Consider the following 25,805-nt stretch of genomic DNA (forward strand, 5'->3'; position numbering starts at 1 on the left):
CTGGTTCCGTAATCTTAACTCCCTGCCCCCTTTCTAAACTGGGTATTTTTACACTTCAGTAAGATCCCCCTTGACCGGTCCCTTCTCCAGGCTGCATAGTGGCATCTCTCTCAGCTTCTCTTTACGTGACACATGCTCCAATCTCTCAGCCCACTTGTAGCCCATTGCTAGACCCACTCCAGTACAACCATGTCTCTGTCATGCTGGGCAGAATGGAACTGGACCAAGCACTGCAGATGTGGCCTCAGCGGAAATGTAGATCACCACTCTGTCTGCTGGTGGCACGAAGGCAGCCCAGGATGCTGTTAGGCTTCTTTGCAGCAAGGGCACATTGTTGGCTCGTTGTCAACTTCTTGTCCCCCAGCACCCCCAGGGTCTTTTATCTGCAAACCTGCTTTCCAGTCAGTAGACCCCCATCCAACTGGTGCATGGGCTTAATCTCCACTTGGATAAATATTGAAGGCTTTTGAAGAAGGTTTATAACATCGCCAGTGGATGGACCTGTGGTTTTTGATTCTCATTCTTGTTTCTCAGATGTTATTTTTGAGGCAAATTAATTTTTAAAATGCTAGGGCTCCTATTTTTCTGAAGGGACATAAGATTCAAATGCATGCTGCTCTACATCAGCTGTGCCACAGCATGTGTTCTGACCATGTGTCCGTATCGGACATGTGGGAAGAAGCTGATGTAGACCTCAGTGAAACAGCATTGAGGTGGAATTTGTTACTTCACTGTTGCCAGCCACGATATGGCAGTTCTTGCAGCTCAGCTAATGTAGCCACTCACCTCTGTAAGCTTATTTACTTGGTAAGAAGAAAAATGGGAATAACAGATGGAATGTTCATTAAATTTGTGTTAATTAAACCCAAACTTCATATTTATATTGAAATTTTCATTTTCAAAACTAGTACTCCCTCCTTATAACAGTAGAGGTCCCATGCAGTTCAGCTCAAAAAGTTAGTGAGAGACAGTAACATGATCTATTTTTAATTATTTCTTTTACCACACTACCCTTATGTTAGCTCACTTCTTGTTTCAGCCAAGGTTTATGGTTTTCATAAAACATTCACTGGAACATTGACTTTACAGCTATATCTTTTATGCCCAGACAACTTTTTTTTTTTCAGTAAGGCACTTGATATTTAATAGAGTATATAATCTTTTCCTTTGAAATAATAAGGTAGAAAATTCTTGGATTAATGGGCTGTCTTCATAGAATGGCTATTTTTCCTACATTTGCATTACTAGAACAAGCATTGCTGGGATTCTTTTAATCAGAACAGTGTCCTTAGTTTTTCTGGGAATAACAGAAGATCTTTTTTCCTGAGAATTTAAAAGAATGGTCATGTTTTATCAGAATTTCTTAAGGAAATATATGCACTGAAAAGGTCAGTATTTCACAGCCATGTGGGTGTGTGATATACAGCAACCAGTCTTTTTGAGCAGGCAGTTTAGCGTGTACCTGCAGACAAGTCTTCCTTCTCCAGCCCTCTCCCATTGTCCTCTTAGTCCTGGGAAGCAATTCCAGGATTCTGTTACCACTTCTCCTGGCTGGGGATTTCCTGAGTCTCACAGGCAGAGTCGAGTAATTTACTATTCAAACACAGGACAGAAGTAGCTCAGCATTTCTGTGAATGGACAACATCCTTTCCCTTACCGTCTTCCATCTGTTGGCGGACAGTTGATAAGCTGGCAGCAAAGCTCAAGAGGATTTGGAGGAATCTGTGCTTATATTTAGCACTCCCTTCAGAGGCAGCATGTTCTTGCTTTGAGGTTTTATTCCATTCAGATTAAGACTTGATCTCCATTTAAGTAGAAATTAAGATTCCTGAAATGCAGACTTCTGTATTTTTTTATTCGCAGAATACAGGTGTGGTTCTTTCCTTTCTGGTCAGTGATATCATTTATGTATTTGTTCTGTTTTCCAAAATCACCTTTTCCTAAACTCTAAGCTCACAGTATTGAGCTTTGCTGCACAACTGAGCTGAGGACATCCCTTACTCAGGTAGATTTTTATGCTGTGCCTGTGGTAGGTTGTGAACAAAACTATACTCTTCAACTCAAAAAGCAGTTCTTGCTAACAAAATGACAGCTTAAGGCTTCTCCTGACATATGTAGAAAATCTGGTGATGTGAACACTTGCCCATGGGGAATGAACTGAGGTGGCAAATGCACAGCTGGTGGCTAACCTTTGTGAAAATGTGAAATGTATTCATTGAAAGATACTTTCCTTAGTCCTCATACTTGCCAGTGTTGTTTAGAAACTAGCGATACCTGAATCATAAGAGTGAGAATTTCACTCCAGTTGCATTTTTTTTCAAATTTATTGTTGTATTTAGAACTTTCTGAAGCTTTTGTGTGACTGCTCTGGAAAACTTGGAGACATAATATACAAGCCAGGGGACTGAGAAATGAGGAAGCAAGACTGGGGGAAGATAACTGTTTCCATGTGAAGCGTGTATGAAAATTACTGTAGTTTTACGTATACAATGTTAAAATTGGACTTTTAATACATCTGAAATGTATCTGTTGAGTAGCTTTTCTTACATTTGCAGTGAAATTTATATAAATATTGTAGTTCCTACACATTTAGGTAACAAAGGTGGATATTGAAGCAGATTCTGAAAACTCGTGGTGTCTCACAGACTACTTCATGTTAGTCCGAGGCCACCTCTAGAGCTGAAGGACTGAGCCCGTGTAGCAGAATCTTACTGTACTGTTACAGTTCTTCAGTGTGGTGCAAAACCCTAGTGTGCTTTTGTCCAAGTTTTGCCTTTTTGTTTTGCCTACTTGGTATTGTCTTTGGTCGACTCTTCTGTTTTGTTCTGTTTTCAAGGGAAGGGGAACAGAACATATTACCGATCTGCTGTCTACTTTCCCCCCAAAGTGGAGTGATTTCAGTACCGCTGTTTACTTTCAACTTCCTTCCCATATTTATATACCAAAGATACTCAGATGTCTTGGCATCTCACAGTACAGAAAAGCAGGAGGGCCACTCTGATGTTTCAGCCTTTTGAGACTGAGAAGAAATTTTAAATTATGACTGTAACAAGGCATGTTGGCTTCAGATTACATTTCTTTGTGCCTGACTAAGGATGATTTTGACAATGAGTGGAATTTGGCTCACTTCAAGATTTCTAGTTTTAAGTCATTGCTTTGCCATGGGTTCCCTATGTTGTTTTGTATCTTCACTTAAGGGCAGTTGTACAGCAGTACTTAGCATCTATTTGATCAGATAGTTATCCAGCTCCTGAAAACCGTTCAGCGTGTCTTACAGGCAAGTGGTTAGAAAAATAGCACTTAATTTAGCACAATGTCAGGATATGAATAGAAATATCTCATGTCTTTTTAAACATAGTGAGACTGTAATATTGTTTCAACTACAGGTATCGAGAGGCTATTCACAAGTGGGATGAAGCAATTCAGTTAACTCCAGAAGATGCTACGCTTTATGAGATGAAATCACAGGTAAAGCATGACAGTAGTTTATTGGTTTAGAAATTAAAAAAAAAAATTGTGCTTGTGAACAGATACTGTGCAATGTTGTCTAGTTTTAGTTTTTCCCCCCACAACAGGGAACATGAATTAACACAAAGTAATGCTGTTATCGCAGTCGATCACATTAAACAACATGTATTTGTTAGGACGCGATTTAGGCTACTAATAGGTATGAAAATATTCTGTATTAAATAAAATTGCTTTTCTGCAAAACTAATTTTAATGTAGGTTGAGGATGAGAACAAGAAAGATATGGCTTCTTACATCCATGTGATAACACATGTGAATGTGATATGGAACTTTTAGGAAGCTTCTGTGGTGTTTAGTTTTAAAGTCTTCATTGCTGTTGTTGTTCTTTTCTGGTATAAAAACCAAGACCACAACCCCATCCCAAACAACCCAAACCAAAACCCGAGTGCCAAAAGAAACCCCAACAAAACCCAAAGAGCAAAGCTGCCTGTTTTCCAAGGTGTGGTGACTGTTCTGTTTTTCCCTGCGTTCTATCACATCTCCTCACAGTCACATTGTCTGTGAAGAAGGTCTGATTCTGCAGAAGAGTTAATTGAATAATCATAAGCTTATTTCAATAAGTAATGAAGGATGCTTTCATTTTATTCAGCTGCTGGATGTTTACATCTTACTTGGTTTTGTATTTAGCTTGATAGATACTGAATTGTTTTTAAAGTTTTTCTTTGTGAATTAGTTTGGGGAAGTGTACTTTTGGATTGTTTTATCAACATACATGTGCAGAAGGGAACCAGATATACTCTGAAGAAGAGCTTGGGGAGGGGTGTATATGAAGGGCTGATTTCTGACTCGATTTGTTAATTTGAATGATGTTGGTCATAAGATGACTAGTTACTTTAAATTTACTTTCAATTTTTCTAGTGCAATTCTCTCATTCTGTGTCCTACATGATGCTGAAGAGTGGGAAGTTTTCTCCCCGCTTTCTCACTAGGCTAGATTTGTAGTCATTCAGTTCTTCCTAACCTCTGAAAGAGGAGGCATAGAATCATCCAGTCATCATGGTTGGAAAAGACCATCAAGATCTTCAAATCCAACCGTCAGCCCTACACCACCATAACCTGTAAGCCATTTCCTGAAGCATGGCATCTGCCTGTTGTTTTCGAACAGCCCCAGGGACAGAGATTCCATCACCTCCCTGGACAGGTTGTTCCAATGCTTCACCACTCTTTTAGTGAAGAAATTTTTCTTAATACCTAATCTGAATCTCCTCTGGCACAAGTTGAACCCATTCCCTTTTGTCTTGTCACTAGTTCCTAGGGAGCAGAGGCCAGCAGCAGCCTCACTACCACCCCCTTCCAGGTAGCTGTAGAGAGCCATAAGGTCTCCCCTCAGCCTCCTCTTTTCCAGGCTGAAAAGCCCCACCTCCCTCAGGCTCTCCTCATAAGACTTGTTCTCCAGACCCCTAATCAGCCCAGTTGGCCTTCTCTGCACCCTCTCCAGCACCTCCATGATTTAACTCTCTTTAACACAACTCTTTGGACCTGGCCATCCAACCAGTTTATTATCCAGCAAAGGGTATGCAGATCCAAGCCACGAGCAGCCAGCTTCTCTAGGAGGATGCCATGGGAAACTGTAATCAGCAGCCTTGCTAAAGTCAAGGTAGGAAACATCCACAGCCCTTTCGTCATTCAATGTGCAGGTCATCCTGTTACAAAAGGAGATTAGGTTAGTGGGGAAAAACAAAACCAAACCCTCACTTAAAATATCTTTATACGTATTGTTTAAACCTTGTGGAAGTCCTGCAGTGGCGCTTTCTCTTAATCTGGGAATACTTAGAATCAAATCTGTGTATTATTTATGAAGCATACTAATATTTATGGATCTCCTATATGATTTAAGTGCTTGACTCTTACGCAGTTAGAGTTCTGTGGTAACAAAACATTTTACACATATAAAAGTCAATTGAATATTTACTTCTGTTTGGATGCCTTTACATCAGTGCTAATCTAAACAAAGGGTCAGTCTAGCCAAGTATCCTGACAGCATCCAACAACAGATGGCTGGAAGAGTCACACAGATAGTGCAAGCATGTAGCAGGACTTATGCTCTGGTACTTTTCACACCCTTCAGCAAGCTTTGGCTTTGGGACTTCACTGTTTTTAGAGGTGCTTCAAAGATTTTTCTTCAACAAATATCTCATGGTTTTCTGCTGTCTTGTAAACTTCTAGCATCTGCAGAGCAATGTGCAAAGGGGTTCCAAATCTTAATTATGCACTATTAGAAGTGATAGAAAAATTTAATTCTGCCTAATTCAGCTTTCCAGTTTGCTGTAAAGTAGCTGTTCATTTGTGGGTTTAATCTTTAACCCTGCTATTCCATTCTACTAAGATGTGAAAATAGGATTGGTCCTAGAAGTTTTTTTTATGCTATAAAGATTTAACTCTGTTTTCCATAAAAGAGACCATCTAAGGTGGTTTCTGCTAAGTTAAAAGGAAACAGTTTATATGCCCTGATGCTGGCTTTTTAACACAGAATGTTTTGAAGCCTTTGTTTTTCAAGTTGATTTTGCTGTTGTTGACTTAGAACAGTGTTGAAAAGGACAGTTACATTCAGTGGGACAAATTAGTGAATACCTTTCTTCAAAAGTACTCTATTCAGTTGAAATTATACAAATATTTTTACAGTGGAAATGACAAGACAACAGGGAACTATATAGCTTATCAGAATCCAAACTATGATGCAGTGACTTATGCAAATGCATACTTAGTAAAAAACATCCTTCAGTCGTCACTGCAGCTGCAGTACCTCATGCTGAGGGAACATTGCTTCCTTGGCACCCCAGGCTCTGTGTTTCAGCTGAACGGCAAAGGTGGGTTGGAGGAATGAGGTCCATGGCTTTCCTTCTGACCTGGAGGAGCTGAAAATCTGTCAGTGTGACTCTAGTTCGTCTTGTCTGTGTAACGAAACCACTGGAAAGCTGAAATAATAAAAGAACTTGGGCCTGTGCTTTCACTGTGCCTCTGCTTCCTTTCCTGAGGGGGAGAAGAGTGCTGGGCAGTTGCACTGTGTGTCTCTGGTTTCAGCTTCTGATACTGCATAACTTTCTTGTTGTGGTTTTACCCCGGCTGAGAGCTGAGATCTGAGATCCACGCAGCTGCCTGCTCCTTAAAGGAAAAGAGCAGGGAAAAGGGAAGAGGGGGGGTGGTAAGAGGTAAGGGAAGGGAAAAAGGAAGAGGAATGGGCAAATAACCCCAAAACCAAGAAATAAGAGGCCCGTGGGTTGGGATAAGGATAGTTTACTAAGATAACAGAAAGATACAATATAACAATGCTAACAGAACTTCAAAGCAAAAATATATGAAGCTGTTGATACACAATGCAGTTTCTCACCAAACCCACAGCTCAGGCCGTGCCACCCAGAGCTCTCCCAGAACCCGACCGTCCCCCAAGAACCGCGCGTCCCGGAGCCGCCCTCGGCCTTCCTCCCGTCAGCCCCCGATATCCTGGGCAGGAAGTAACTGGCGTGGAATACTCTCTTTGGTCAGTTGGGTCACCTGTCCTGCTTCGCCCTTCCTTTCTCATGAAGAGCTGAGACAGTCCTTCACTGTCTGACAGCAATTAAAAACATCAGGGTGTTATCAGCACTACTCCCATTTTACTCTCAAACACAGCATTCATCCGCTGTTACAAATGAATTTAACTCTCTCCTGACCAAAACCAGGACATTTCTTTATGCTGTGAATGAGAACACAAGAAAGGTTTATATTCAAAATACTATGTATTTATACAATTATATAGTCTTTTTAACAAAAGCTCTTACCTTGAAATTGGTAACATCTCTTTAATACACACAAATAATTATTACAGATTTGTTGTGGTATGACTTAATGCCTACTGGACGCCGATTAGTGTGTAATTCAGTATCCTTCTACTTTTAAAGACACTAATGCCAATTGTAAAAATCTGTTTTTGCTAAAAGTATTTTGCTACGTAACTCAATTTAAAAAATACTGTATTATTATTTAAATTAAACTGTCTTGGAGCTAACTAGTTATTCCAATTGAGCATACCAATTACTGCAGCTATTGCTGTGTAGCTAAATAAGAAAGCTTTGGTAGCTCCAGAAGAACTGTACAGCAGCTTCAGCAAGGGGTGCTGGACCAGCATTGGGCCTGCGAAAATCTGCCTGCCTTGGTAGATGAGTCACATTCTAGAGGAGGTGATTGATGTTAAGAATGAGCTTGAAATACACAGGGTCCTTATGGTCTATACTGATGTTCTTTCAGTGAAGAAGAGTCTCCTCATGAAGTAGTTTCTTTGGAGAATTAACATTGGTTGGATTGCTTTGCACAGACTTGAATTTCTGTGTATCATCCTACATTATTAGGATGGTCTTATGCGGGGTTGTATGGCAGCTTCCTCCATTGTTAGTATGTGCTTTCTCAGCAGCAGAGTTACATTTTAAATACCCTGTTGTTTAGTGTGCACCTCAGATAAATATGCTAATGACCCCATAGGAATCTGTAAATATTTATGGCAAGTTCTTAAAGATCTGTATTTTAACAGATGTGGGGCAAATGTCTTCTCAATATTACTGAGCAGCGGAAATAGTGTTTAAAATTCCCAGTTGTCAATGACACTTGCAGTAAGTGTGTTTCCAGACAAACATATGGGAATTGTGGAATTGCTCAACTGCTTCAAAAGCCCATAAAAGTTGATGAGATATTTTTCCATTGCTCTCAACTACTCTTTGATCCATTTAAAAACAGATTGATTGTGGTGTGTGGAGAGGTTAGGGATGCACTTGAGCTGTTCTTTGCGTGCAAGATCTTTCAGTGTATATACTAGATATTCCATCACCAGCCTAAAGTGCTTCCCTGTTGCAAGCAGAGTGACTGGCAAGTAAACTTCTATGCAAGCAGTTAATTTCTATATTTTTGTTAAAAAAAATCTTTAAAAGACCTCACAACAGTCTAGTGTTGATTGTAGTTACTAGATAATTAGTATTAAAGTGTATTGAAAAGAGCATATGAAGATTACCTCTAGTAATGTAGTCAGTTTGAAATTTATGAGCTAAGTTTCTTAAACATTGACTGGACTATTTTATTGCTCCTTTGAATTACAAAGCTGGAGGAAAGGACTTTGACACATCCTTTGAATTTGGGTATGGACGTTTGTGTACTGGACCATGTGATACTACTTCTTGGGCGAAGAAACATGTTAGTCTCTTGGGAATCAGGCATTCTACTACTCTACACCACTCATAAGATTTTTCCTGAATTGCATTGCTTATCCAGTGATACTTATGCCTCAAATTTCAGATAACATTGTCAAACACATGGTGCAACTCTGATAGGATCCCTGAAGTACACATGATTTTTTTTAATAGATATTTATAGAAACAAGTAAATAGAAGCATAAACAGTCGGGTTTGTCTCCATTTAAAGCAAATTTTGGATGTTGGAGCAAGTCCAGAGGAGGGCCACAAAGATGACCAGAGGGCTGGAGCACTTCTATGAGGACAGCCTGAGAGAGTTGGGCTTGTTCAGCCTGGAGAAGAGCAGGGTCTGTGGTGACCTTATTGGAGCCTGCCAGTACCTCAACAGGCTGACAGGAAAGCTAGAAAGGAGCTGATTACAGGGGTATGGAGTGACAGAACAAGGGGTAATGGGTATAAACTAAAAGAGGGGAGACTTAGATCAGATCTGAGGAAGAAATTCTTCCCTGTGAGGGTGGTGAGGCCCTGGCACAGGCTGTCCAGAGAAGCTGTGGTTGCCCCCTCCCTGACAGTGTTCAAGGCCAGGCGGGACGGGGCTTTGGGCAACCTGGTCTAGCTGAGGGTGTCCCTGCCCGTGGCAGAGGGGTTGGGACAGGATGATGTTTAAGGTCTCTTTCAACCCAAACCATTCTCTGATTGTTTCGTTCTCTATTTGTCATCAGCTGTCTGAGGATCCAGTTTCTGTACAACCATCATCCTCAGTTTGCATTCATTGAACAGGACCAGCGTTTCATTTATATCTATATGTTTTTAACAGACCAAACCTATCAGACTCATATTCAAGCCATTCCATTTCTGTTCTCCTAAAGATTTTCTTATTCTCCAACTCAGTGAATAAATAATATCAACTTCCACCCATGCTTCTTCCTGCTTTAGGTTCTCAAGACACAATCAAGACTCTCAATCCCAAGTTTACATTATAATAAATCAACTAGTAATTGATGATTATTGTTAAATGGTAGGTTTGGTATTTGTTGTTTGGTTTGGTTGGGTTGGGTTGGGTTTTTTAACTGGCAGGTAGTGAGAGTTCCCCTCAGAACTTTGATACACACTCCAGAACGCTATGTGGCAAAAAGCATTGCTGTGTGGTGGGAATTGCTTCACAATGTGGATAAGTGTAAACTGCTTATGGGCGGGAAGAATTTTATTCATCAGTGTTTTAAAATGGGGTTTTGGATGGAAGAAGGAATTGGGTCAGTTTCACTGAACTTGGAGTGTATCTACAAGCAGTGATTCACATTCCAACCCGGTGAGCCCATCTAAAACCAGGACTTACTCAGATTCATAACACTTCCAAACTATTGTGGGTAGGAGAGAATGGGTCATTCTGCTGCCTGGATTTTTAATACTTGGTCAGTTCCCGCTGGCAGTTGCTAAGTGTAATTGGGTTTTTGTTTTTTCCTCACCGAGTTCTTCTAATTCAACTATGTTTTTAGAGCTAGATCTCTCCAACTTAAGCCATTGTAGTGGCATGGATGTTCCTTGTAAGTTGATGTTGGAATAAAATTAAGTTCTGAAAATCTACCTACCGAACATCAATATAAGATATTTCCTTCTAGACATTTTAAATATGTATGTGCCTGAGAGTTTTGAGTTGTTTTTTTCTGCTTTTTAAGATTTTGTGTATTGTTTGATTAGTTTTAAGAATGTATTCTAAGGAAGTATTATCAATATAATTGCAAACAAAATCAAATATGCAGTGGGATTACTTAATTGTGAAACTGGAGTGCCTTCCTGCTAATAAATTTTGCAAAAGAAAAGTTATCTGAGAAACTATTTAGAGAGCAACAGGAAGGGAATAGAATCTTAGTGTGTCAACTCTTAAAAAGGTGTTCATAAGCAAACACTGGTACCCTCATCTTTGATTCTGGCAAAATAGCCCTCTCTTGTCAGCTTGCCTCAGGAAAGAGCTGATTAAAAACCTGTTTTGCTTCTAGGATCATCTTTTATGAAGGTTTTCTCCAGCAAACTTTTGACAGGCTTAATATCTTCGTGCTGTCAAATGACAAAGTTGTATTTCTGCATTTTCCTTAATGTATGGCCATCTAAAGACTCTTTAAGTGGATGCTGAAACATAGAGGAAGAGGGATTTAAATGTATTTTTCAGTCATACGTAGCTTCTCTGTGAAGCATTGTGCTATTTGATCATTGAAGAATATCTTAATGCAGCTGAACTAATTCCTCTAAAAAGTAAACTTCTGTTTAAAAAGAAATATTCCATATTGTCTGTTTTAATGGTTTGCAGTCTTTTTAGAATAATGGTTACTTGTTCCTGGTTTTGCTCGTAGTCTGAATGCTTTCCTGGAAGTAACTAGCAGAGGCTGACAATTCTCTGCTGTCCAGAAACACCCACAATATACACACTGAAATTGGTGTGAATGTAATTGGTATGGAAAGAGACTGCACGAAGTTACTGGTGAAGTAATGCGGTTGTATGTGGATCTCGATTGATACTGGGGATAGCTTGCAGTTTGGAGTCAATTGTACTGAAGCAGTCAGTAGGGGATTAAAAGTGGGTCAAGAGTTTGTTGTATTAAGTACAGTAGAGCTCCCCAAAACAAACACTACCGACACAGAGGAGTTCACTTTGCTCTTTTACTCAAAGAATGTGCTTATCTTGGAGGGAGCCTTCGTGTGTGTCTTCTTTCTTCTGTTTTCTACAGAATTAAGTGTTTAAAAACAATTACTGAAGTTAAATGCCTCAAGTGTAGAAAACTTATAAAGAAAAGAAATTATGATGAGAGAAGATTGTGGAAAGGTAAGAGTAGCAGCAAGCATTCTGCTCAAATTGGGTGTAAGGACTGCTACTGGTTTCCAGATTCATGTTTTGATCACACATCTGAAAGAAAAAGATTACTAATTTTCTGATCAGCTCAAGTATTTCAAGCATATGGTCTGAAATTCAAGAAGACCCGAGGGCATGTTTGTAAGAGGCAGAAAAATAGACCATTACGTTGATGCCACGTTGGAGTAAATAAAATAAGAGTAATCTGTTAAAAAGGGGGTACATAAAAGGAAAGAAATAATACAAGTTGTTAAAACAAGGGAAGAAAATTAAGTTGTTTACAGTAGAAAGTGGGGGCAAGACTTTGAACAAGACATTATAAAGTCTTATTTTCTACAAAGTCAAATGGAATTTGGTCCATTATGTGCGATGTATAGGGATCAAGGACCAACAATAAAAAGAACAGGTAGCAAAATAACCTTGCTTTTAAACACAGCAAAAACGTAAATTTATGTAAAGGAAGAGAAAATAAGAATGAATCTGTCATGGTAATGACAGCACTACAGTTAAATGGCAGTAAGGTCATTTATGAAGGAGACAAGGAGTTTATAATTCTAGGTATGTTTAAATTAGCAGTGAGTTGCGCAAGAAGATCTGAAATACAATGCAGGTAGTATTTAGGAGTAGCTACATCCTTGAAAATAAGCCTCACACCTTCTATTGTCATGCAGAACTCAAGATTATTACATTATTCAAGTATGTATAAATACCGATTTATATGATGTATGGAATTAGAAGTATGGTTGTGGGTTTTTGTTATCCTGAACCAGCTTAACATCATACCAGTCTAAGAAATGCATGTTTTGGTGAAGGCCACTTCCCTCTTTTTGGAGACAGCCTAAGGAGTGACAATAATCCCTTAGGTACTTAAAATGGAGACCACACTAGGCTGTGTGTAATGGGGGGTTGGTGTGCATGCACATAGATTTGGTGCTTGACATGCCTGTATGCCAAGTATGCCTCTAGCACACTGCACAACAAAGGGGGCTACAGCACACATGGTCCTGTCTGGCTTTGTCCTGGCCATGAGGCCAGCCCCAGTGAAAGGACTGAGCACCTTGTTGTGGACGTGCAGGAGGAAAAATGATGCTGGCAGTGTTGGGTGTTGTTTTTCCTTTTCAGCATGACTTTCTAGATGCAGAGTAACTTGAGTGTTTGCTGGTTCTGTTTCAAGTAGCAGTGGTATCTAGCATACAGGTGTGTGTTACTGAATTGATAATAATATCACAGGGAGAGTAACCCTCAATAAGGTTGCACACATTCAGGTCTGCCAGCATGTGTTAATTTTGATAATCTCTTCATATGAAAACAGAAGTGTGTGAAAGTAGTGTCTTTAATGAGTTTATTCTTTCATAATGACTGACCAGTATAGCTGAGTCATTCTGTTAACTGAAAAAACCAGCCGTGCTGGGCAAAATGCATGCAAATTCGAATTGCTATTTGTAAGTTCCTCAAGAAACTTAATGCTGTAGTTACTAGGAGCACAGGAATTATCACCAGCATTTTTAAAGCAGCTGTTCAAATTATCACACACATCTGCTATAAAATAGATTAAAGTACAATTGGTCTTTTATTATTGAGGTCAGATTCAGTAAATAAAGCAGTACAATTCCTTTACAATCTACAAAAGATTTCCTAAACGTATATATTTTGTTACTCTCTTGCAGTAGGAAGTACTGGTAGGAAATACTGAACACTCTGGGCACATAATTTTTCTGTGAGTGTATCTTTCGATTTGTTTTCACTCAGGAGAATAAACACATTACAGGATTAATGTGAAAGCTACCTCATGGGTGCAGAATCAGTCTTAGTAGGATGTACACCTATCCCGCTAGCAACAGTTTGATTCATTTCACAGATCTGCTGCAGGTAAGAGAAGGTGCACACAAAAATGCAGCTGAGCTGAGAGTTTTGGAAAAATACACGTTATTCATCACAAACTGTTTACAAAGCACTGTTGAGGATAAAAGGAAAAATTACATACACCTGTGGGTTGTTTTAAAAGACTTTTAGGTACTTATAAATTCCAGTGTACAGCCTATTAAATAGAAATGAAGAGAAGCCATAGGACTAGTCTTCAGAAAAATTTAGTCTTATAAACAGCAGGAGTAGGGATCCAATGAGTTTGTCAGAAGCTACACTTCCCGTGTTTCTCTGGTACAGGATTACCTTGCTGCAGAAAGCTACCCCCCCCCCCCCCCGCCCCCTTCTGTCCTCAAGTGAGTGCAATACAGGTACTTTAGGTTAATGGAATATTAAGATTATTGCATTTGAATCTTCCTGTACTCCACAGTCATATTTTTTCTATTTAACATATCATAGAACAGCCAGGTTAAATGCTTTTTATACTTCAGCAGAAGTCCTAATACGTTCTAATATTATTCATCATGCTCGTGGGTCAGTTGGGATGAAAGTGGTTGCCCACACATGAGTCTCACTCCTGTGGTTGACATTCTCATCATTCTGCAGGAATGCAGTTGTCATTTGTTTCTTACACTGGTATCTATCACCATAGCATGTGGGTGTCTGAACTCATGATCTCAGAGTGATGCAGGTCCTCAGGTAATGTGCCAATCTCATGGTGGTCTTGGAAAAACAAGGCAAGATTTGAGCCATATTGTATATTAACTATGATTTACAGGCTCAGTTATGCAGATCCAATACAAGGAGTAGAAAACTATGGTAACAGGCTGTCACTAACCTGTACTGCTGAGTAAGAGAGATTTCCACATCCGGAAACCACTTTTGGGTGTTGTTTTTTTTTTAAACAGTGTAGGTGACTTCATGTCTAAGTTAGGCTTTGCTATTGCAGAATGCTTACTTTCCAAATGCAGCTGTCATTGTTAAGGGCTGTTTCCATGCTGAATTACAGGGATGGTTGCTATAATTGTATCATGTGCACTGCAACTGTGTTGGGTAGATTCCAGTCTGCTATTAAAAAGCAGAACCCAGGAGTTTTGTTGAAAAACTTGCTTATATATCGTTTTTAATTCTCACTGTGTGTGTCCTTCAGAGTACTCTGTTATGCTTTTACAGAGTATAGGGGTTTTAGGGAGGAAGAGAGGGGAAGAGACACCTTCAGAAGCAGTTCATCTCCTTCTCATAGAATTGCTGAAACAGATCAAGTGAATCATCTTCTAGCAAGCCTGTTTCTCTCCATGAGCTATGGGATGAGTGGGGGTAACGGTCTGGGATTATACAACTGATGTTTAAACAAGGGGAAAAAAACCAAACAAGAAGGTCCAGCAGGTCCTTGGGCTTTTTATGTTGGGGTCCCCGGGGACAGGAACCCATCTAGTGTACTGTGTCCTGCTCTGGGGCCCCCAGTGTAAGAAGGGAATGGAGTGAGTCCAGAGGAGGCCACAAAGATGATCAGAGTGCTGGAGCACATCTTCTGTGAAGACAGAGTGAGGGAGTTGGGCTTGTTCAGCCTGGAGAAGAGCAGGCTTTGGGGTGACCTTATTGCAGCATTCCCATACCTAAAGGGGCTGACAGGAAAGCTGGAGAGGGACTGTTTACAAAGTCATGTAGTGACAGGACACAGAGTAACGGGTTGAAACTGAAATAGGGTAAATTTAGATTAGATGTAGGGAAAAACTTCATTCCTGTGAGGGTGATGAGGCCCTGGCACAGGCTGCCCAGAGAAGCTGTGGCTGCCCCCTCCCTGTCAGTGTTCAAGGCCAGGTTGGGTGGGGCTTTGGGCAACCTGGTCTCGTGGAGGGTGTCCCTGCCCAGAGCAGGGGGGTTGGGCCTAGGTGATCTTTGAGGTCCCTTCCACCACAAACCAGTCTATGATACAAAGGTAGGTGAGATGAACTCTCCTTGGTTATTAAAACAATGGTGGTTGCCTGGGTGTTCCCAGAAAATGTAATTCTCTTTCCACTTTTGCTTATTCTTGTTCCTTTTATTTTTCTTCTCCTCTCATAGGTCTTGATGTCTTTACATGAAATGTTCCCAGCAGTGCATGCAGCAGAGATGGCTGTCCAGCGAAACCCACGTTCTTGGGATGCCTGGCAGACTTTGGGACGTGCCCAGCTTGGATTAGGAGAGATATCACTGGTAGGAAAACAGACAACATTAGTACACTGAACCTGTAAGCTGCATCTTCTGAGTTGTGTGTGAATGAAAGCATGGAACTACTCAAGGTAGCTGAATATCCTTATGTAAGCTGAAAGTAAGCAAGAAGGTGGTTGTTGTCTCCAGTATTGCCTCCACTTCATTGTCCTTCACAAATGCTTCCTGTGTGGTTTTGTTGCTGGGTTTATGGAAGCCATTTGTGTTATATAATGTGTTTATGGGGTAGCTTTGTGCAACAGAATGACTGTGGTGACATAACTGCACATACTACATTCTGGGTATGGTACTGCTACAGCACAGCTCAGCACAGTTTAAAGATGAAGGTACTGTGAAGTCCCAGTCAATATTCAGGCTCATAAATTTAAAAGTTCACTCATAATGAACTTGTAGTTTACTCATGGTGAACTTTTAAATTCACTCATAAATGCTAACAAATTCCAGAATCTTGTTTCCCCTGGCTCCTACTTTTTTTGCTTCAAGTACAGCAAATCATACGTGCTCACTCATTCATGCTTTCCTCTGTCCCCTTGACCCTGAATGCTGGCTAAATTGGCTGAGATGCTCTGCTGTAGCTGGAGCTATATGGCACGGTGCTGTCTTGGCCATTTAATGTGATGCAAAGCGAGACTGCCATGTCAGATCACACTCTGCCTGTAGGCTACACACCTTTAGATAATGTCAAATGTGTCGTGTAATAGTTTGCTACTAGTTAGCATGGAAACATAGTGAACTTTTAAATTCAGACGCATTCATAAAAGCTCATCAGAAAAATAATTCTTCATAAACTCCCAGTTAGAAAAAAGATACCATTTAAATTTTATTTCTGATAAAAGCACCTCTGTGCTGGTTTGGTAGACATACATCTGTTGTTAGAGTGTTTTTGCAAAGTAACAATGTTTGGATAAAACATTTTCAAGGAAAAAAGAGAATTTGAGAGATGCTGCAGATCATGTAGTAAGGAGCAGTATTAAATAAACCACAAAAATATCAAACCCCAAATGATGAGAATAAGAAGACAAAAGTTGTGTTGCAGCTGTGTAGCGTGCTACCTTATGTTGTTGCAGTATCATAACATTAAATATTTAATATAAGTTCATGTATATCTGCATCACATAACTGATGACATTCCATGGTTTCTGTGATAGCAATGATAAGAGTATGTCGTCTGTCCTGCCTGGAGTTAGAATTTGTAAATATTGTTTTCTTTTTAGGCATTTTAAATTGTTGCTGTAAATTCTGAGGGTTTAAAATGCATTCAAAGTTTTATTTTCTGCAGGAATCTTAGGTAACTGATGATGCTTATTCTTTAAAAAATGCTACAATGACTGTAATGTGAATTTCAGATATTGATATGCCCATATTAGTTATAACACCTGGTCTGCTCACCAGATCCCATAAACTTTGTCTACTCTGGCACATCACATCACACCAATAGAAGTCGTTAACTTGAGTTAATAGTGTTGGGGACCTGGTACTCACACATTATTAATTTATTTTACTTCAGAGTAGCCCTTCAGGTGCTCTCTTGGAGCACATTGTCGAGCTTAATCAGAAAGGAATCTAATTTTTGTAGCTCAACATTATTCCATGATGCAAACCAAAGCTTTTTAAATGGGAACAATCACAGCACATTGTTCTTCTGGAACGAAATGCTTCTATAGGTGCCTTTGTAATTGTATTGACTTTACTGTCTGTGGAGAGAGGGAGGAGGAGTTATCACCTGGTAGTCTACCCTCTGAATGTTTTTGTCTCTGAGGAAGCAGCCCAGAAGTGCCAAAAAGACCTGTTGGTGTCCCAGTGCCTTAGTACTGGCCCTGAGTCATAGAATCACAGAATCATAGGGGTTGGAAGGGACCTCAAGAGATCATCGGGTCCAACCCCCCTGCCAAAGCAGCTCCCCAGCTCATATTACACAGACAGGCGTCCAGACGGGTCTTGAATATCTCCAGAGAAGGAGACTCCACCACCTCCCTGGGCAGCCTGTCCCAGGGCTCTGTCACCCTCACTGTGAAAAAGTTCTTCCAGATGTTGGTGCAGAACTTCCTGTGCTCCAACTTGCAGCCATTGCCCCTTGTTCTATCCCCACAGAGCACTGAAAAGGGGCTGGCTGATTCCCCCTGCATCCTCTGCTTCAGATAACTATAAACTTTAATTAGGTCCCCCCTTAGTCTTCTCAAGGCTGAACAGTCCCAACTTACTCAGCCTTTCCTCATAAGGGAGATGCTCCGGGCCCTTAATCATCTTCGTAGCCGTTCTCTGGACTCTCTCCAGGAGATCCCTCTCCTTTTTATACCAAGGAGCCCAGAACTGGACACAATACTCCATGTGAGGCCTGACCAGGGCAGAATAGAGGGGGAGGATCACCTGCTTTGACCTGCTGGCTACACTCCTCCGGATGCACCCCAGGATCCCATTGGCTCTCTTAGCCACCAGGGCACACTACTGGCTCATGGTCAACCTGTCATCAACCAGGACCCGCAGGTCTTTCTCCACTGAGCTGTTCTCCAGCAGGTCATCCCCCAGCCTGTACTGATACAAGCAGTTGTTCCTTCCAAGGTGCAAAACTTTACACTTGCTTTTGTTGAACTTCATCTGGTTTCTTACTGTCCAGGTCTCTCTGGATGGCAGCGCAGTGTTCCTGCGTGTCAGCCACTCCTCCCAGCTTTGTATCATCGGCGTACTTGCTGAGGGTGGATGCTATTCCCTCATCAAGGTCGTCAGTGAAGATATTAAACAGGACTGGACCCAGCACCGAGCCCTGGGGAACACCGCTAGTCACAGGCCTCCAGTCAGATTCTGCTCCACAAATCACAACCCTCTGGGCTCGGTCCGACAGCCAATTCTTAACCCACCTCACTGTCCACTCATCTATCCCATGCTCTCTCAGCTTTGCTATCAGGATGTCATGGGAGACAGTATCAAAGGCCCTGCTGAAGTCAAGGTCGATGACCTCCACTGCTCTCCCTCCATCTACCCAGCCAGTGATGAGATCATAGAAGGCTATGAGCTTGGTCGAGCACAATTTCCCCTTGGTGAATCCATGCTGACTACTCCTCATGACCTTCTTCTCTTCCAATTGCTTGGAGATGGTGTCCAGAACAAGCTGTTCCATTACCTTTCCGGGGACAGAGGTGAGGCTGACTGGCCTCTAGTTACTAGGTTAATTACACCAGGTCGTTCATGTTGCTCTCAGCCTTTGTGAACTCCATCTTGTCCATGCCCTCGCCAGCGTACCAGTGTAGGAAGGCCTTTCAGCGGAACATGACAGTGAACTGCTCAGAAATGCGTTTGAACAGCTCCTGGATGGCTGTGCTATTACCAATGAAGGTGGCTGACATTTTCAGGCCACGAGGTGGAATGTCACAGACTGCCTTTCTGACTTTAGGCATATTGAACTGCCTTCTGCTTAACATATTCTCACATACAAAGAGGCACTCGGGGAGTTATTTTGAAATGCAGATAATGTTCACTATTTATTTTTGAACCAGGCAATTTTTGAGAAATCTTACAAGATTAAGATTGGAGGAGTCTTAAAACATAGAATCAAGGAATGGCCTTAGTTGGAAAGGACCCATAAGGATCATCAAGTCCAACTCCTGGCTCCACATAGGACCAGACAAGTCAGACCGTGGGACTGAGCGCGTTGTCCAGACGCTGCTTGAACTCAGTCAAGCTGGGTGCTGTGATCCCTTCCCTGGGGAGTCTGTGCCAGTGCCCAAGCTCCCTCTCAGTAAAGAACCTCTTCCTAATATCCAACCTAAACCTTCCCTGTCCCAGCTTCATGCAGTTACCATGGGTTCTATCTCTGGTCACCAAAGAGAGAAGATCAGTGCCTGTCCCTTCACTCCCCCTCATCAGGAAGCCATAGACTGTGACGAGGTCTCCCCTCAGCCTCCTCTTCTCCAGGCTGAACAAACCAAGGGACTTCAGCTGCTCCTCATAAGACTTCTCCTCTGGACCCTTCTCCATCCTCATTGCCCTCCTCTTGGCACTCCCCAATATTTTTATGTTCCTCTTGTACTGTTGCACCCAAAGCTGCACACACAGGACTCAAGGTGAGGCTGCATCAGTGCAGTGTAGAGCTGGGCAGTCACCTCCCCGAACGGGTTGGCCATGGTGTGCTTGATGCACCTCAGGGTAAGGTTGGTCGTCCTGACTGCCTGGACACACTGCTGGCTCATGGTTAACTTTGCTGTCGACCAAGACCCCAGATCCCTCTCAGCATGGCTGATCTCCAACATCTGATCCCCCAGCCTGGGTGTGCAGCTAGGGTTGCCTTTTCTCAAGTCCAGAATCCGGCACTTGCCCTTGTTAAACTTTGTGCTGTTGGTGACTGCCCAGCTCTCTAATCTGTCCAGGTCTTTCTGTAAGGCTTCTCCAGCCTTGAATCAACAGCACCCCCCCAGTTTGGTGTCATCTGCAAATTTACTTCAGACACCCTCTAGTCCTGAGTCCAGGTCATTTATGAAAATGTTAAAAAGAACTGGGCCTAAACTGGAGCCCTGGGGAACCCCACTGTGAAAGGTCACCAGCCAGATGTAACCCCATTTACTGTCACCCTCTGAGCCTGACCTGTCAGCCAATTGCCCACCCCAAAAAAGCTTAAGTGATTTCATAATCATTGAACCTGTGCAGACTTCTTGATCAGGTGATCTGAGTCATAATTATCCTTTTCCAATTAGCTTTTCAGTACTGTAATTTTCTAAGCTTGTCACTGCATTATATTTTTTTGCAAAAAATGTTAATAGTCAGGGCTTTTTAGTAATGCTTTGAGATTTTGGAATTACTACCCCTCTCAAGAGCAGCTTCCTCTCTTTGTTTCATTTCTCCCCCACCAAATGTCTGTCTTCACTACCCACATCCTGCCAAACGGTCTGTTGAAAATACGTTTATTACTTCACAATGGATGATGTACTACTTCTTCTTAGGAACAAAAGAGTTTACTGTATTTCAAGTTTCCCAGGTCTAAAATAAATCATCAAAAAAAAGTCTGGTTTATGTTGTGAGCCGCATAATATATTCACTTTTTTGCAAACAAAGGAAGCTTTGGTTTGATCAAACTTGTGACAGAGTAAGAAAAATTAGCCCCTTTCTATTTAGCTTTTATAAAAGCTGCTGTTGGCTCTTGTTTATGAATGTACTAAATAGGGTAATTCAACAGTAATACTTAATTAAATACTTGAAGAAAAAGGAAGTTCTGCCTGCCCACATTTAACTTTATTTCTCTAAAGGCTGAAATTCCTTGAATTCCACAAATTAATTTGCAAGAGCACACTTGTGTAAACTTTGCAGTGTGATGTGGGAACTGTAGAAATGTGGTCAGGCTTGCAGTATCTCTACTGTGTTGGTGATGAGAACTAAGGCAGTAAGTTTCCTACTCACCTTTCATTAGAACAGTTTTGTCCATGAGTCTGGGTGAGCCCTGCACTCAACAAAACAAAGCAAAAGCAGCATTAAGAAGTGGCCAACTGGAAGCAACTTGAGTCTCCCTCCTTGGAGAAATTCATAAGCCATCTGGACATGCTCATGGGCAACCATCCTCTGCTTGTTGGCCCAGATAACCTCATCTGGCCTAAACAGTTCTGTGATTCTGTGACTTAATCTTACCACATTGTGGCTGGGCCTCCATGTCAAATCTGGGATATTTAGGATTACAGAGGTGACCATGCAGATGTGTAAATATGAACCTTTTTGTTTGATGCTTTGAAGTAGAAGCCTTGGCAGCAGGAGTCCTCACATCAGCCATTTTCTCTTATTTCTCTTGAAAGAAATAGTTTCTAGGTGTTTCATGTAAAGATGGGACTATGTACTAGTAGATAGATTCCTGCATTTTATTGGAATGCAGCTAATTAACAGAACTGATTATGAATTTGAGAGAATTTTCCAAAATGTTATTAATGTACATGTGTAAAGATTTTGATAATCAAAAGGAAACAGGTTGGCTTTCTATTGAAAAGCATGTAGGTCTGTGCTTCAGGTTCTGTTCCTGTTAACTTGATGGGATAAATAACTCAGATTATTTTTTTTAATATAAAGTTGTATGAGAATAAAGTATTTAATTACACTGCTGTGACTATCATCCTCCTAGGCATGACAAAATGTGTGCATTATCCTATAGCAATGGAATATTTAATCTTATCATTATATTATTATAGTTGACTCTTCTTCTGTTCATAAATGAACAGAGAAAGGGGCAATGCAATTTTACAAATCTCTGTTTTATGACTTTGGCCTAGAATTTCTTGTTATTCCTTTACAATGTTTGTGTCATGGTTCAAATGATACTGCTTTCCTTAGCAGGATTTGGTGAAAGAAAGTTCTTTTGAGAATGAAACATGTGACAGAGCATTTTGCTGTCTTGCCTGTTCCATCTTGAAGTACTCACCAGCCACATACACATTCTTGTGCATAGTATTGGGGAGGTACTACATTAGAAAAAATTAGAATTACTTTTGTCAGTTACAGTAGGATTGTGTCAAATTATTTTCAACAGCTTGAAACAGTCCTACACAGCTATAGATAATACCCAGTAATATGGGCTTTCCCAGGTGTCCTCTGCTAGTCAAGCAGTCTCCAGCTACTAAAGTGTCATTTTTTTTTTAAACAACCACTCTTGGGAGTCATAAATATATTTTGATAACCCACCTAATGATTTGTGTTTTTAATGCACAAAAGTATCTTCTGCTCAAAAGCAGTTTTTACTTTCAGTCAAGTAAACAGAAGGGCAAGCAAGTCTCCTATGGTTCAAATGACCTTTCTGCTACGTTTCTTGCAGGGGTGCTCGGTTCTTCTGAGCGTTGCCCACTGACTGAGCTGGGGCCTTCTGTTACTTATTCCTGTCAGATGCTCAGACATTTTGAGCTGTGATGATGAAGTGTGTCTTCTCAACATTTAGATGAAAAGTATTAGCTAGAACAGGTGCAGAGTAAGTGAGAAACTGTGATTGGGGAGAGAGTTGTTTGACCATTGTAATAAATTTTGCAGTATAATTTGGTAACAGGTCAATGTTTTCCATCCTACTGGGTTTTCCTGATTTGCAAGTTAAGACCACTCTTATAACTGCAGGCTATATTTTCTTGGGCTCAAGATGACGATTTGTAGGATGTGATATTTTTTGTTGTTGTTCCTTCGATCATTATGTCCATGCCCGCAGTAGAGCACAGTGTACAGATCTCTGGTGGAAGCAGCCTGAAGCAGTTAATTCCACAGAGCAAGCTGTAGTGTCTTACAGGGCTGGTCACTGAGGTGTAAAGGCAGACAAAGCAGTAAGTGATGTGAGCAAAGAGGGCTGGAAAGCAGTGAGCTGGTGCAAAAGGAGACCTGGGAAATGGGAAAACATCATCAAAGCAAGAGAAAGTACAAGAAGGCGATAAAAACTTCTTCAAAGGAAGAGGAAGAAGGAAGCTGTGGAAGTGAGGAAGAGGCACCTTGAAGAGAAATTTGAAGTGGACAGAGGCTGATAGGAAATTTTCTGAAACTCTAGTTAGTAGAGAGATCACAGAATCGTAGGGGTTGGAAGGGACCTTGAGAGATCATCGGGTCCAACCCCCCTGCCAAAGCAGGCTCCCCAGGACAGGTTGCACAGGTAGGCATCTAGACAGGTCTTGAATATCTCCAGTGAAGGAGACTTTAGATGTGTGTGTCGTGGTTTCACCCTGGCTGAGAGCCGAGGTCCACGCAGCTGCCTGCTCCTTAAAGGAAAAGAGCAGGGAAAGAGGGAAGGGGGGGGGGGGGGGGGGGAAGGGAAGGGAGGGGAAAAAGGAAGAGGAATGGGCAAATAACCCCAAAACCAAGAAATAAGAGGCCCGTGGGTTGGGATAAGGATAGTTTACTAAGATAACAGAAAGATACAATATAGCAATGCTAACAGGACTTTAGAGCAAAAATCTATGAAGCTGTTGATACACAATGCAGTTTCTCACCAAACCCACAGCTCAGGCTGTGCCACCCAGAGCCGTCCCGGAAACCAACTGTCCCGCAAGAACCGTGTGTCCCAGAGCCGCCCTCGGCCTTCCTCCCGTCAGCCCCCCGATATCCTGGGCAGGAAGTAACTGGTGTGGACTACTCTCTTTGGTCAGTTGGGTCACCTGTCCTGGCTTCGCACCTCCTTTCTCGTGAAGAGCTGAGAAAGTCCTTGACTGTCTGACATCAACTAAAAACATCAGGGTTTTATCAGCACGGCTTTCATTTTAACACTCAAACACAGCATTCCATCCGCTGCTACAAATGAAGTTAACTCCATCCTGACCAAAACCAGGACATTATCCACCCCTTATTCCATACCATTTACGTCATGACCAGATCCAACCATTTCTTTTTGTGTACAACCAGTTTCTTGTTTCAGACACATATATATGTATATACACATGTATACACACACATGTGCATACAGGTATTATTCCCTTTCTCTATGGACCATTCCTCTGAGTTTGTTGAGTGAATGAACATTTAGTCTATGATGATTTTCAGGCTTCATTCGTCGTAACAGCCTCTCATGGTGTCAGTATGCGCTACTGGATCGTTGCATGCTGCATCTTAGGCTCTCGACTGATACACCTGATATGGTCCATGTTCATAGTCTGTGAATCAAAGATGTTCATTTTCAAAGGGAAGGAGGAAAAAGTTCTTGGAATACCAGGTCTTGGTCCCGTCATCGCGGCACTCTTCCTTCATTGACTTGTATGACTCTGGCTGTAACTCCTTTGGTACAACATGTAACAACATACAGCAATAATAGCAATAATGAATGTACAGTAATGGGTTATTTAGCAATTACTATAATACAATTTCTACCTTATTAATTATATTGGCTATTCTCACCTAAAATCAAATCCCTTTGAGGTACACATCGAACTTCTCTATCCTTCTGCATCACCCACCAAGTACAACCAGGTCCTTGAGCAAAAACAATCTCAGACATGGGTTTACCTTTGCCTGAAGCAGGGATGACCCAAACCATCTTCCCTAATAAACTCTTCATATGCACCACTGGGACTCTGTCTCCTTCTACAGTACGTGGAAATTTTGACTGGGCAGGACCAGCTCGATTGGTGGATACCCTAGAGTTAACTAACCACGTGGCTTTGGCTAAATGTGTATCCCAGTATTTGAATGTTCCACCACCCATCACTTTCAGGGTAGTCTTTAAGAGCCCATTATATCGTTCAATTTTCCCAGAGGCTGGTGCATGATAAGGAATGTGGTACACCCACTCAATGCCATGCTCTTTGGCCCAGGTGTCTATGAGAGTGTTTTGGAAATGAGTCCCATTGTCTGACTCGATTCTTTCTGGGGTGCCGTGTCGCCATAGGACTTGCCTTTCAAGGCCCAGGATTGTATTTCGTGCAGTGGCATGGGGTACAGGATATGTTTCTAGCCAGCTGGTGGTTGCCTCCACCATTGTAAGCACGTAACGCTTCCCATGGCGGGTACGTGGGAGGGTGATGCAATCAATCTGCCAGGCCTCCCCATGTTTGTATTTCATCCACTGTACTCCATACCAAGGGGGCTTCAAATGCTTAGCTTGCTTGATTGCGGCACACGTCTCACACTCATGCATAACTTGTGCAATAGCATCCATGGTTAAGTCCACCTCTCAATCTCGAGCCCATCTATATGTTGCATCTCTCCCTTGATGACCTGAGGAGTCATGAGCCCATTGAGCTATCAACAATTCACCTTTACGTTGCCAGTCTAGATTTACCTGAGCCACTTCAATCCTAGCAGCCTTATCTACCTGATGGTTGTTTTGATGTTCCTCCATGGCCTGACTCTTAGGTACATGGGCATCAACGTGACGTACTTTTACAACGAGCTTCTCTAACCGGGCAGCAATATCTTGCCGTAAGTCAGCAGCCCATATATGTTTTCCTCTACGCTGCCAGTTGTTCTTTTTCCACTGCTGCAACCAACCCCACATTGCATTGGCTACCATCCATGAATCAGTATAAAGGTAGAGCATTGGCCACTTTTCTCTCTCAGCAAAGCCCAGGGCTAACGGTATGGCCATCACCTCAGCAAACTGGCTTGATTCACCTTTTCCTTCATGGCTTCTGCTACTCGTCTTGTAGGATTCCATACATCAGCTTTCCATCTTCGATGTTTCCCCACAAGGCGACAAGAGCCATCAGTGAACAGGGCATATCGCTTCTCATTCTCTGGCAGTTTGTTGTAAGGTGGGGCTTCTTCAGCCCGTGTTAC

At 41.7% G+C, this 25,805-nt stretch overlaps 1 protein-coding gene across 1 annotated transcript in view; it reads left to right on the forward strand.

The window, feature by feature from the left end:
• TTC33 (tetratricopeptide repeat domain 33) overlaps positions 1-25,805 on the forward strand; it is a 60,047-nt gene that overhangs the window by 27,317 nt on the left and 6,925 nt on the right. The window contains exons 3-4 of the mRNA XM_084278101.1: positions 3,387-3,468; positions 15,456-15,587. Coding sequence (XP_084134227.1) covers positions 3,387-3,468; positions 15,456-15,587 — 214 coding nt within the window. The remainder of the gene's footprint in view (positions 1-3,386; positions 3,469-15,455; positions 15,588-25,805) is intronic.

Source organism: Gallinula chloropus (assembly GCF_964237585.1).
Source record: "Gallinula chloropus genome assembly, chromosome: Z".
NCBI lineage: Eukaryota > Metazoa > Chordata > Aves > Gruiformes > Rallidae > Gallinula > Gallinula chloropus.